Here is a 12,801-nt window from a genome sequence, read left to right as displayed (position 1 = left end):
AAAAATGTCCGAGTACATTTTTTTAAAAGCTTCGTGTGAAAATTTGGCATACCTTCAAAGCATAAGTTCTTTTAATGAATCGCACAATTCCATGGGAATAAGTAAAAACTATTCAGAAAGAAAGTCGAGGAATAACATGAATCTTCGAACTCTAGAATTTCATCGATAGCACTAGGAGAAATAAAACAAGAAAGTTTGGTGCATTTTGTTGGATTTCGTGGTCTTTGTGAATACTATAAATTCCGATAAAATATTACAAAGAACTTTTAGTTTCTTGTAAAAGCACTAAAACTTTAATTTTTGGAAATTTTAATGAGATTATTTTTAATATTTCAACAGTAAAACTTTAGGTAGTATTTAGGTATATTTACAAAGAAGTAATTCGTTAAGATTTTTCACTCTTCTGTAAATTTTTAAAATCCTCAATTTCCTCTTAACACTTACAGCTCTTAAATTTTTTTTAAACGTTGGTGGCATTTCGCTTATGATGGGATCATCTCTCCGCCGATCCCGTACTAGTATGTGAAAAGATACCGCCAACATATGGAACACACAAGTAATACTCATATATTTCCCGTCAAATGTTACTTGTCAACGACTGAAAACACTTTAATATTCTGCTTACATAGTAGCGACAACAACAATAAACTTTTAAAAAGTAAGAATAACAAAAAATTAATATGCTTACAAGTAGTGACAGTGTCAATTACCCCCTTCAATTGAGCTCCCATAGCTACAATGACACATAGTGATCGCCAAAATGAAACTAAAGCAAAGCGAAGAAGCTCCCTGAGTACATACAGGAAAATAGAAAGGAGCTAATGAGCCATCATTAATATAATTTACACCCGAATACGAGTATCATGAGCTGTCGTCGCACTTCACTGGAGGCATTCTGCGCATTCTGTGCACTGTAAGTAGGAGAGCCTGAAGCTATGCGGCATGAGAGCACGGTGATGTATTTAGCGGTTGCGTGTGCAAACTGTCAGTGAGATCAAAGCATTTTTCCATTATTTGTTTTTGGTTATTTCAAATAACAAATAGTGTCTACCACAGCATGAAAAACAAGACAAGTCTCGAATGGAAAGAACTTTAGAGTTGGAAGGATACAGTAGGGTCGTGATAGTCTACGGAGGCGATGTCCTTTGACAGAATGTTAAAAATCGCCATATAAAAATATGTACACACATATATCTATTTAAACATACATATATAGTAAAACATTTCTCTGAGCGGTTGTAGAGTTTTCGTTTTGCTGTTGCCAAGAGCAATCACTGCTCATCGCGACAGCAACATGATCATGTCAACAGCTGACACATTCTGTCAGACCAATTTGCAGAGACTGTGCCCGTGTCATGTTCGTCTCTGCGACTCAAGCCGTAGGTGTGCCACTTAGGAAGCCAAAGTGTATGTAAATGCTGGTACAATAGTTCATAACTACACATGTGAAAACAATCGTATGCCTATATAAATTGGCTTGTACGCCTATAGGTAGATATGCGCAAGTAAATTTGCTGATGCTACAAGCAGACTTGTCAGCGCCCCTGACGTGACTACAAACTATAAGGTATATGTACGTATAAATATTGGGCTTCATTTTTTTCCACGGTTTTCGAGTGCTCCCATGTCAAATCATAAATTGAGTGCTCAACAACACATTGTCAAGCTGCCGAGTTGACGCGCACTCACTCACATTTACACGCTTACTCGCTTAATTGTCAGCTGCATTTCAAGCATAAAATGCCGATCACATTTCAAAGGCGCTGTTGCATCCACAAAAGAGTAATATAAATATATATTTCCCCAACGGCGCTACCATTGCTGGTACTCTTTTTATGTGCGGACAGCTCTCTAAATATGCTACTGTACACACTATATTTCGGCGCTTCAAATGTGAGGGTGCTAAGTGTCCCGGTTGATTGCCATTATCCGGATGTGTCCACTTTATTCTTGTTGCTGTTGTTTGTTTGTTGCAGCACATTAGTGCGCTAATCATATGTGACACAACATTTAAGTGGATGTAAAAGTTTTAGGAATTTTCGGAATGGCATATAAATGGTATAACATTTAGATTTGGTAAAAGATTTGAAGTGCTATCGGTTGCACTTTATCCTTACAGACTACGAATTCTATAGATCCCCAGCAAGTCACGGGTATCGAAACGCCAATATTCGTGCCAATATCATACATAATACAAACACAGCATGCAACTTTTAGGGGCTTTGCGTAAGAAGGAGAGGAATGTGCCCACGTACACAAGAGTTTCTTAGAATCCAGCAATTGAGCCATAAGAAACTTATAGAAACTTTAAGTCTTTGGTAGCGCTGTTGGGTAATTAACCTATAATTTAACCGATAGGTGGCTTGCACGGTCTAAGCTAAGTTAGTCAAAAATGGTATTGGAAATCCAATAGATTTGACGTATATGTCTCATAGAGGAGTTTTTTTGCCTTCAGAAAAATTTAAATTTTTTAAAAAGGATTGATTAATTGTACTAAGAGAATATTGAATAAGATTATTGGGAAGTGGATTAGAACTATTGTAATTTAAATTATGTTATGTATTATTCTGAATAATTTTTTGTTCAACTAGACTCAGAATAATTTCTTATTATATTTTGTATGTTATGCAATAATACAATATATTTATAATGTTATGATGTATGATACTGCTTATATCTTCTTGTATCTATGCACAGGTGGAAACAATTCTATAGAATGTACACCAGAAGTAAAATATATAAATAAAAGACAAAAAAACAATGAGCATATAAGGGGGCGTCCCAAAATGACGTGAGGTTTTTTTCAGGGTATTTTGTCGTCGGGATTTTCTCTTCACCTCCCTGACGTGAGGAATTTTTTAGAATTTTTAGAACCCCCTGGCCATCTGGTGAGATGCCGTAATATTTTCTTTAACTCCGTTCCGTTATTTTTTAATTTATATTTCGGCTCTAAGTTCCAGGTTCCGCATTCCTCTGAGCACTATTGTGAAATTTCCCCATATTTTTATTCTAGGAACATTTTTTACTTAAATACTTTACTCTCACGTAATTTTACATCGTTATCTAATTGAAAAATACAACGTGAGATTAGAAATTGGACTTGCTTAATAATTCTTCCCACCGCACAGGTTTTGCTAAATTACATAATAAAAGTTCCATAACTCGGAAACTATTCGACCAATTTGAACAAGTTTGATAGGGAATATTAGCATGGCAGCTAATTAGCATGATTCGAGAATGGATACCTAACACCTTCTGTTGTTTTCATTCCCCATATATAAGTTAATATACATACATATAATAGATATCTTAATAAAATGGAGAAATTTCCTTTTGATATGATGCGAAAAATACGAAAGTCCGACTACAGTTAGCTACATACATTGGAATTTAATTGGATAAAATTTACTGATCTACTAATGAAGTAGTCCAGTATGCGTGTATTAAAAAAATATATATGTATATATATTTGAATGTTCGGTGGAACTGAATTCCCATTAAACTAATTATCACTTCCTTATTAGATAAAAGCAGTAAAATTACGTGCTAACTCAGAAAATATCCATTATAAAGAAAAATGTTGTAATCGGAAAAGTGTCATAGAGTTGACAGCTGCCGCACGTCTCAAAGGAGCATTTCGCATATCGACAGTGTACTTAACATAATTGTAACTAGAAGTATTTAATGTCATTTGTAAGTATAACTTTAAAAACAAGGATTAAATAACTCATGAGCCAAATAGCAACTACTCTCAACAACATATCCTCCTTAGGGATATTCGAAAAGAGGGAAAAAGGAAGTACTCGTATTTTTAGTTACAAAGGTCTCTAAAGTACTTGGGTATAAGTCATTCTATGAATGTGCATGTTTGTATGTATGTAAGTGCTTGGAGCTAAAAATATTCACTTACATATTAGTCTATTTATTGCTTTTAAGTAAATCTTTTGGAATACTCGCACTCATGTATACATATATACATACATGTATATAGCTATGAACGTACATACTCATACTCGTACCCGAAGGAGTGTATAGCCCATTTCGCTTTTCAAAGGGGCGGAATGAGTGTCATTCAAAATGATCGCTTCAATTGATGAGGGAGAACAACAACGTCAATGTAATTCATACATAGAGATGCGGTGACGGAAATTTGTTTAACATTTTTAATTTTGCGTAACGAAAAACGTCATATTACAGCAGAGAATAATTCATATCAACGACGAGCTCCAAGGCAACAACAAAAATATGCATCTACAACTGCTCCAAGTGAGAGCGAATTGCAAAAGGTCCACATTAACAACTACTATGTTTTTATATATGTATTTATGTGATGTAAGCATGAAAAACGCTTTCGTCTGTTTACAATGAAAAATAATTTAGCGTTACGGAAGCAGCGGAAAAGACGAAATTACGAATTTTCACCATTCTATCTCATTATTTCATGGGGGACACTGTGGGTGTTTGACGATCAAGGCGTCACCGCGCCGAGCAATGACAATGCAGTGATCATTAAAACATCTCACGCTCGGTGTGTGCCAAGAAGGATTAAGTTGAGCGACAACTGCCAGTGGAGCAAAGCGTTTTTTTTTTTTGAAAAATGTGCAATAAATAATGCATTTTTCTCAACCATAAAATCTCCATACATTTTTTACTGTCTCTCTTTCTACGGCGTCTTCGCTATTTAATATCCTGTGTGATGGTCTTCATAGCTTAATAAATTATTTGGTATAAGTTTAGTTGTATATTATAGCGCTTATGGATATACATATATACAAATACATACAAATACAGTATATAGTAAGCTTTTGCACGTGAATATTTGGGCAATAAAAATTATTTTGAAATTTACTGTGGAATTCGTCCTTAATGGCTTATATTTTATATTTTATTTGAATTCTTGGATGGAATGCAATAAAATACTTGTACATTACATTTATATACATGTCCGTCTGTCTGTATATATACAAACTAGTCCCACAGTTTTTAAGCTATCGATCTGAAAATTTGCACCTGTTCTTTTCTCACTAAAAAGCCGCTCATTTGTCGGTACGGCCGACATCGGAACACTATAGCATATAGCTGCCATACAAACTGAACAATCGGAATAATGTACTTGTATGTAAAACTTTTTCATATTATTATTTAAGGCAATAATCCAATATCCGAAGAAATTATATAAATCGAATGACTATAGCATATAGCTGCATTATAACTTCACGATCGGAATGCTTGCATGGAAAACTTTATTTTTGACGAGCTATCTTCACGAAATTAGACACAAGTTATTATTCAAGGCAACAATGTATTTTCATCATATAGCTGCCATAAAAACGATCGGAATAAAGTTCTTCTAAGGAGCCGTTGTATTTGTGTATTAGCTTCTGTGCAACCGAAGTTAACGTTTTTTCTTGTTTTTCTATCTCTTTAACTTTTCTTTCACGCTAATAGTGGAAAACAAGAATCGTTTTAAAGGAATAGGAATTTTAATTATAGCGATCTTTCAACATTTGGATAACATTTTTGTTCATTTTGCCTCAAAATTGATTTTACTCCCGGCGTTTTTTCTACTTCTAAAAATTTCGAGAGGTCTGAGCACAGAAAAAATCAGTGGGGACGTATGTTGTTTAGAGAAAAAACAATGGTCATGGTCATATCCTAACTAATGATGATTATCATTCATTATAAATAAAAAGTAATATATAATATAAATTTTCTTCAACAAAATAAGAATTAAATTTCAGGAAAACTGCAAAAGTTAGGCTACCCATAACTTAAAATATAATAATATTTAAATACACTTTAACTAAATATTTTTCAAAATTTATTGAAAAAGTTTTTAACTAATATTATTTGCACAAGGAAAATGGTTTGAGGCCCGAATTACTGTAGAAATATCAATTAGTATAAAATGTAGTTTTGCATGCATGTATGTACATATGTGAAATTGTGTGCGCATTTAATTATAGACAATCGTGTGCCATGAATGCGCTGGTAAATTAATTGTTATCTCGCCGCGTACACTGTCATTCAGAAGCACTTCGACGGCATGGTTTTCGCTGCAATTGAAATAAAAATTTATTAATAAATCAAATTCAAAGTTGTAGATACACAAGTGTGTTGAAGCAATTAAGCCTAATAATAATATACAGGCCTCATTTTTCTTGGCTAGTGGTAAATTAATACCCAATTTTGGTTAAATTTCCTTAAAGCTACTTATCATCAAAATACCGAGTACAAAAACAACAATGGCAAACATAAGATTTCAAACACTAATTTTAGTAACCAAATAGTGTTTAGTATTCCAACACCACATAGTTTTCGTTCGATAAACATGCCAACTTGAATTACGCAGTTTTAAGTAAAATATATTTTTTATAGGTGATATAAAACATCAAATAAGGGATCAAAATTTCTTTCATATAAACAAGTTTTAGTAGTGTTATTCGACAACATTCGTCCGGTGAATTAACTGTAAATGAAAGTAAAAATCTCAGTATTCGCGAGTGCATTATATATTGGGAATAAGATCGTAGTTAGACAATTGGTTTGATATTGCCTACTTCGATAGGCTTCAATTAATGAAAGCAAATAGGCATTTTTTGCAACGAAAACGGGATCCAGGTCAACCGGGTCACTTACCATAAATGACGTTGACAAAACAAACAAGTAAGGAAGTCCTAAGTTCGGGTGTATTCGAACATTATATACTCTCCCAACTTGCAAGGATCAAAACCCGTGAAATTACTTCAAGTGTTGGCAAAATTTTATATTAAAGGCAGTATCGATTAGATTCATCCCATTTTTCACACAAAGACATACTATTATTGAGAGTTTCATTAATTTATTTTATTATATGAATTTAAATTATATATCCCATTGACCGATATTTTCGGTAAAAAGTCAACTATAGGCACTGAGGGCCACATATTCCAGGGGCTTGAACAGTTTTAGGTCGATTTAGACAATTTTTAGTCACAAGGTGGCATACTTTAAACGCATTATTCACGCAAACTTTTACCCCGATACAATCATTGTTGCTTGATTTGCATAGTGGAAAGTGAAAGAATCAGATGGAATTGAAAATGGTGTTATATGGGAAATAGGCGTGGTTGTAATCCGATTTCGCCCATTTTCGCACCATAACATAGAAATATGAAAAGAACGTTATGCACTGAATTTTGTTGAAATCGGTTAAGCAGATCTAAAGATATGGGTTTTCACCTAAAAGTGGGCGGGGAGACGCCCACTGTCTAATTTTGAACGCGGTTCCTATAAAGTCATCTCATACCATCGCAGAGATAAAATTTAATGTCTCTTGCGTGTTTTGTGCTTGATTTATCGCGCTTTTAGTAGTTTTTAACAGTACCGTTATATGGGGAGTAGGCGGGGTTGTCACCCGATTAAACCTATTAGGGGCCGCGACCACGCCCAGTTTACAAATAAATTGTAAACTGCAGATGCACCCTCGTTATGTGATCCTGTATACCAAATAACAGACTTGTATCTTATTGCGGAGCTTAGTTATGGCAATTTATTATTTTTTTGATTAATGGCGTTTTGTGGGCGTGGCAGTGGTCCGATTACGCCCATCTGCAATACCAACCGTCTTACGGTACCAAGATAAATGTCTACCAAGTTTTATAAAGATATCTCAATTTTTACTCAAGTTACAGCTTGCACAGACGGACGGACAAACAGGCACCCGGATTTCAACTCGTCTCTTCATACTGATCATTTATATATACATAATCCTATATCTAACTCGATTAGTTTTAAGAGATACAGACAACCGTTAGGTGAACAAAACTATTATAGTCTGTAGCAACATGTTCCGAGAGTATAAAAAGGATCGATAAAGAGGAATTTGGAAAGACTTCATCCAAAATTAGTAGCGGCGCTAGTTATGTGTCAATAAATTATGATGGATACCGTATAAGCTACTATTGAGGCACTTGGATACAATACTGATGAATTTTCTATAAGTAAGTCCTCAATTCCTGAAGCTATTATTGAGGCACTTGGATAAAATACTGATGAATTCCCTAGAAGTAAGTCCTCAATTCAAAGAATTCGCACAGAAAAGGACAAAGAACGTGCGGAACCCATTAAAACTGATTTTCATAATGGGATGTCACAGCTTGTGATGGTTCACTTTGATTGCCTACTTTAGGCTGTTCGCAAATCAAAAGAAGAACGTCTTCCGGTAGTTATTTCATATGGAAATAAAGAATAATTGAGAAAACTCATCAGAAAGAGAACAGGCAAACGCGGCTTCGAATACTATCGAGAACTAAGTGATCTCTCAGTGATAATTTTAGATGGAGATAAAAATCGAAAATTTAAAGGTCGATATCCACGTGCCATACGCTAAGTAAAGTAGATGGCTAGGGCGATTTATGCACTGAAAATAGCACTTCTTAGCGCTCAACTGAAAATTACAAACAATAATAATGCGACACTGTTTGATATTTGCTTGCCCTGGCTTCAATGTCTTTTTATTGTAAAAGCACTTTATCAGGATTTATGCCTTTTGAAATCAATGAAGACAAATGAAAAAGGTTTCGAAGGTGCATTACAGAAATTCAGTCACCATCTTTGGTAATTAACCATTGAAAAAGCTGTTTTATCATTATTTGATGACAACGCAGACCAAGAAATTAAAATAAAAATGGTTGTAAGCTTAAACAAAGAGAGTCCGTCAACCCATGAAAGAGCGGTCAAAATGATAATGAATTTCATGGTTTCATTGCAATCGATACATACATATAATATGTATATGTATATAAACAAAGCACTTTTAAGAAAATGTTGCAATTTAATGACAATGAAGTGGGTCGCACTTATAGATGCAGGCGTGCCAACATATCAAGGGCGCACGTAAGTACGCCAAATATTTAGAATGTATGTACATACATATGTGCATTGCATAAGTACAGAAGTGTGTTAGTGCCTTACATCTTAATTGCATTTTAATAAACTCGCCATAAAAGTGTGTTAACATTAAGTTAAGTAGCAATTCAACAACAAAAAATGAACAACAAATGCGTTTGAAGACGCATGGCAAACACTCCCACTGCTACATAAATTGACTTTTACGCACTTAATATTGTAGTACGAAGATATATATATACATATATAAATATGCAATGGCATATGTACATACCCATTGAGCAGTACTGCAGCGATGCGTTGATCGGGCCGCTTGAAAGCAACCACCTCCACGGCCAAACTCAACATTCTCGCCTCAATACGCACCGAACCCTCGGGCACGAATTTCGAAAAGTGGCCCATGCTATAAAATATTGGTTGCTTGTATATTTCCGCGCGATCTGTTACAAAAAAACATCGTACTTTATTACAAAAAAAACTTTCACTTACTTAAATATTCGCACTTACTTGTGGTATTCACAATCACCGCCGCGTCAACATAATTATTCACATAACTCGGCCCACCTTGCTCATCTAAAACGATATTCCAATCGATCCAGCCATTGTAGGAATGTTGCAGGTTGTGCAGAATATCACGTGCGTACTGTTCACCCCGTTCCCATGAACCAAGTTCGGGTCCATGGGTTTGCCATGGCTTGTCTCCTATGGAGGATTCAGTATTAAGCACGATTTTGCCTGGCAACTGCGTAACTGTCAAATCTATTAGATTGGGTGCAAACATTTCATCCCAATATGAGTGTACTGCGAAGCCGTCTAGGTAGTTAAGAACACCTGGGCGCGTGCGATTCATCTAAAAAAAAATAAATCAGTGAAAGTTTAGTTTAAAAATATGGGCAAAGTACTGTAGAGTTACAGGTCACATCTAATTATGGACTTGAAAAGGCAAGGAATTTCATTTAAATTTTTTAGGTCTAGATCCAATAAATTAACGTATTTGGTTTGAATTTATCATGGCCATATGGATTTCTCTTAATAAAAGGTCGAATTATTATTATTTTATACAGGAAAGATCAAGCGCCGTTGAAAATGTGACGATATTTATACCGTCCGATTTCTATTGATTCTAAACAAGTAAATGCCAGGTTTTAAACGAGTGGATAAGAAAAGATATGAATAATCTTTCAAGAGTAGAACACTTTTTTTACTTACAAAATAAATATACATTAAAAATTGGTTGGTGCATGTGTTGTACATATGCGTCGTTGTAGTCAGTTCATGAGAAGCTTGTTCAGTCTAGTTTTGATCGTAAACAACATTTTATATTCGCGTACTCACTTGAATAAACCACCAAGGATAAGAATATCGTTGATCGTCATTTCCGAATATCAGAACATTTTTATATTTGGATTTTCGGATTGTTGGTCCAAGGAAGTCATTCAGCCAAACTGCCTAAGAAAGTGTAATTTACAACAAATTGTATGTGTAAGATTTTGATATAAGTGTCATTATATTTTTAAAAAGTACCTGGTTCCTTGGTATCCAACCAAGGCTCATGAAGTGCACGAAAAAGAAAAAGGCGATTCCGTTAAGCGGCTCATTACCAGTTGATATAGCCCAGATCGGCATATTTTTAGCATCCATTAACTCTAAAAATCTGCAAAAAGAACAAATATTTAACCATGTTTAGATGTATGATTAATGTTTGTACATAGCAACCCTTTCTTCGATCATTTATAGGCTATATATTTATTTATATACGCATCTGAAACGTCGACACAGAATAGATGAACGCAATTTTGGGTACTTCTATGGATATTTTGAGATTAGGAACTAACTTTTATGACTACCATGACCCCGATTAGGGTAATTTATGCTTCTGAGATCTAAAATATATTATATGTATATAATCTTTCAACTCACCTCAGATGATAATCAGCCCAAGTCTTATAATATACAGTCTTCAACAATCCTATGCCTGTCCACTTTCCGTTTGTCTTCATCCAAGTTGGTGAACTCCAAGCCGCAGCCATGATTTTTAAGGTTTCCAAATCGGATACTGACTTTAAACGCTCCATTTGTTGCACTTTAATTTCATCGCGGGGATCTAACTTTTGGAAATTTGAAAGTTTGATATCATCACGAGGCTCCTCATTATAAGCCCAAGGGGCAAGATCAAAATCACAGCCCCCAATTGGGGTACGTAGCATATTGAAGCCGATACCATCTTTATGATAATATGACCTACAGTAACCAAATTGTAATAAAAAAATTATTTATTTCGAAGAGTTTCAGAGAAGTCAACTGTTCAATCAATTTACGCGTACTTGTAAATGTGATCTTGAAGCTTCTGATCCAATAGTCCCAACAAAAGTGAAACAGTACCGGTGAATGCACCACCAAAACCTGTAACTTTTTGATATTCCACTGAGCGATTCACTCGCAGTTTCGGTGTGAATCTGGAAGTTGAACCTGTGATGAACACTATTTAATAAAAAGTGAAAACCAATTTCTAAATAAACTTACGTTCGCTCGTATCAATCAAAAGCTGTACAAAATGTTGTCGATTATCGACGATCACCGCTGAATTTTTGAAATCGTCGTTGCTTTCATTTAAACTTATCTCTGTATTTGTTTTTGTATTAATTTCGCCAAAACTTAATTTACTTACAGCAAAGCGTAGGCCTTCCTACGCGTGGGGTTGGTAGGTGTGGAAAAGAAATAAGAAAGTTTTACAAAATATAACAGTGTGGAAGAGTAAAAAAGAGAGCAAATTTATTAAGATTTGCTTTTAATTTCACATAAACAATGACTGGTACCTTGCTTGAAGAAATTATTAAAAGCTCGTTTGAGCTTGGCTGGGGATTCTCCAAATAATCGCAGTGATCTGCCGTGCAAACACACACTAAGCCGTATTTTGTTTGTCGGGGCATACAATAACTGCTTGCGTTAGCTGAGATTACAAAATCGCTTTAATGATTATATTATCAAACCTTTTTTTTCATATTTCAAATATTTTTTACCAGTAAACTTATCGTAGTTGAAACTTAATGACAATAAGAAAATTATTTTATAAATCATTTTCACAATTGCTTTTGTATTTTGTATAATTTTTAAGTTTCGGAGCAAACACGACTTCAATCGAAAAACGTATATCTCTGAATAATAATGAACTTGCGATTCGTACAACCCACACTCGTTCGCAATTCAATACCTACTGGCGTGACAGCACTCTCAGGCGTTTATACTTTGGCTTATCAATTCATTATCTCTACGTTTGTTATTATTATTTTTTTACATACTTTCCGATTCGCTCAATTTTACATTTTTGTATTTATTTGCTTTAATGGTTTTTGTTTTGATAACCTTTTTCGTGCTGGAGAGTAAATATAGTTAGGATTCGTTTCATTACGCTGGCGATAATTTTTAAAATGAATGATTAAAATACTTATGGTGAATACTTTGATGGCGACAAGGTTAGAACACACCTTCTTTTGGAAATTTCCAAGCCTTAAAAATTATTTATTAGATTATATTTTGTATAATTTACTTACAAACAAAATTTGAGTTTATGTACTAACCGACTTGTTAAAATTTTGCTTTCAGTAGTTCTTTTATAATACTGTTACAAAAAATAGCTTGTTTAAAAAAAGTGAAAGAACAATTGTAGTACATCATCAATATCAAGCAAAAAGTATTCAAGAGGTTTTAATTAGACATATGTATTCTTAAATAGAGTAGTTAACGCATACAACTTCCCGGAAAGTATTCGAGCAGACTTCCGTTCAATTGTTATTCTCGGACAGTTTGATTCAATTTCCCCAGTTCGTTTTTTATGACCTTCTTTAACAATATTTTTAACCAACGATCCCATTGATTGCTTCGTTAAATATTTTTAAGCATTGAAACATCTTG

At 34.4% G+C, this 12,801-nt stretch overlaps 1 protein-coding gene across 2 annotated transcripts; it reads right to left on the bottom strand.

Moving 5' to 3' along the window:
* Positions 1-5,798: 5,798 nt before the first annotated feature.
* On the bottom strand, positions 5,799-12,115 carry LOC106624833 (lysosomal acid glucosylceramidase). 2 transcript variants are annotated; one of them, XM_036368168.2, is made up of 10 exons: positions 11,910-12,115; positions 11,706-11,839; positions 11,413-11,575; positions 11,214-11,358; positions 10,810-11,130; positions 10,414-10,543; positions 10,225-10,338; positions 9,397-9,739; positions 9,164-9,329; positions 5,799-6,056 (listed from the first exon to the last, which is right to left on the bottom strand). In XM_036368168.2, the coding sequence occupies exons 1-10, from the start codon at positions 11,965-11,967 to the stop codon at positions 5,957-5,959; spliced, it is 1,674 nt and encodes a 557-aa protein (XP_036224061.2). In that variant the 5' UTR covers positions 11,968-12,115; the 3' UTR covers positions 5,799-5,956. The 2 variants fall into 2 exon arrangements, with proteins under 2 accessions (XP_036224061.2, XP_069961702.1); XM_070105601.1 differs by having other exon boundaries at positions 11,706-11,856; positions 11,910-12,113.
* Between the last annotated feature and the right edge of the window lie 686 nt (positions 12,116-12,801).

The sequence above is a fragment of the Bactrocera oleae genome, chromosome 2 (assembly GCF_042242935.1).
Source record: "Bactrocera oleae isolate idBacOlea1 chromosome 2, idBacOlea1, whole genome shotgun sequence".
NCBI classification, from domain to species: domain Eukaryota; kingdom Metazoa; phylum Arthropoda; class Insecta; order Diptera; family Tephritidae; genus Bactrocera; species Bactrocera oleae.
The sequence above is the reverse complement of the archived record's forward strand: the minus strand, read 5'-3'. Positions and strand labels throughout refer to the sequence as shown.

Bases quoted from the DNA above. Each gene is read 5' to 3' on its own strand.
- LOC106624833 (XM_036368168.2), bottom strand. From the start codon at position 11,967: ATGATTTATAAAATAATTTTCTTATTGTCATTAAGTTTCAACTACGAT. The intron at 11,840-11,909 runs GTAAAAAATATT...TTGTAATCTCAG, and splicing joins CAACTACGATAAGTTTACTG to CTAACGCAAGCAGTTATTGT. The intron at 9,330-9,396 runs GTAAGTGCGAAT...TTTTTGTAACAG, and splicing joins GGTGATTGTGAATACCACAA to ATCGCGCGGAAATATACAAG.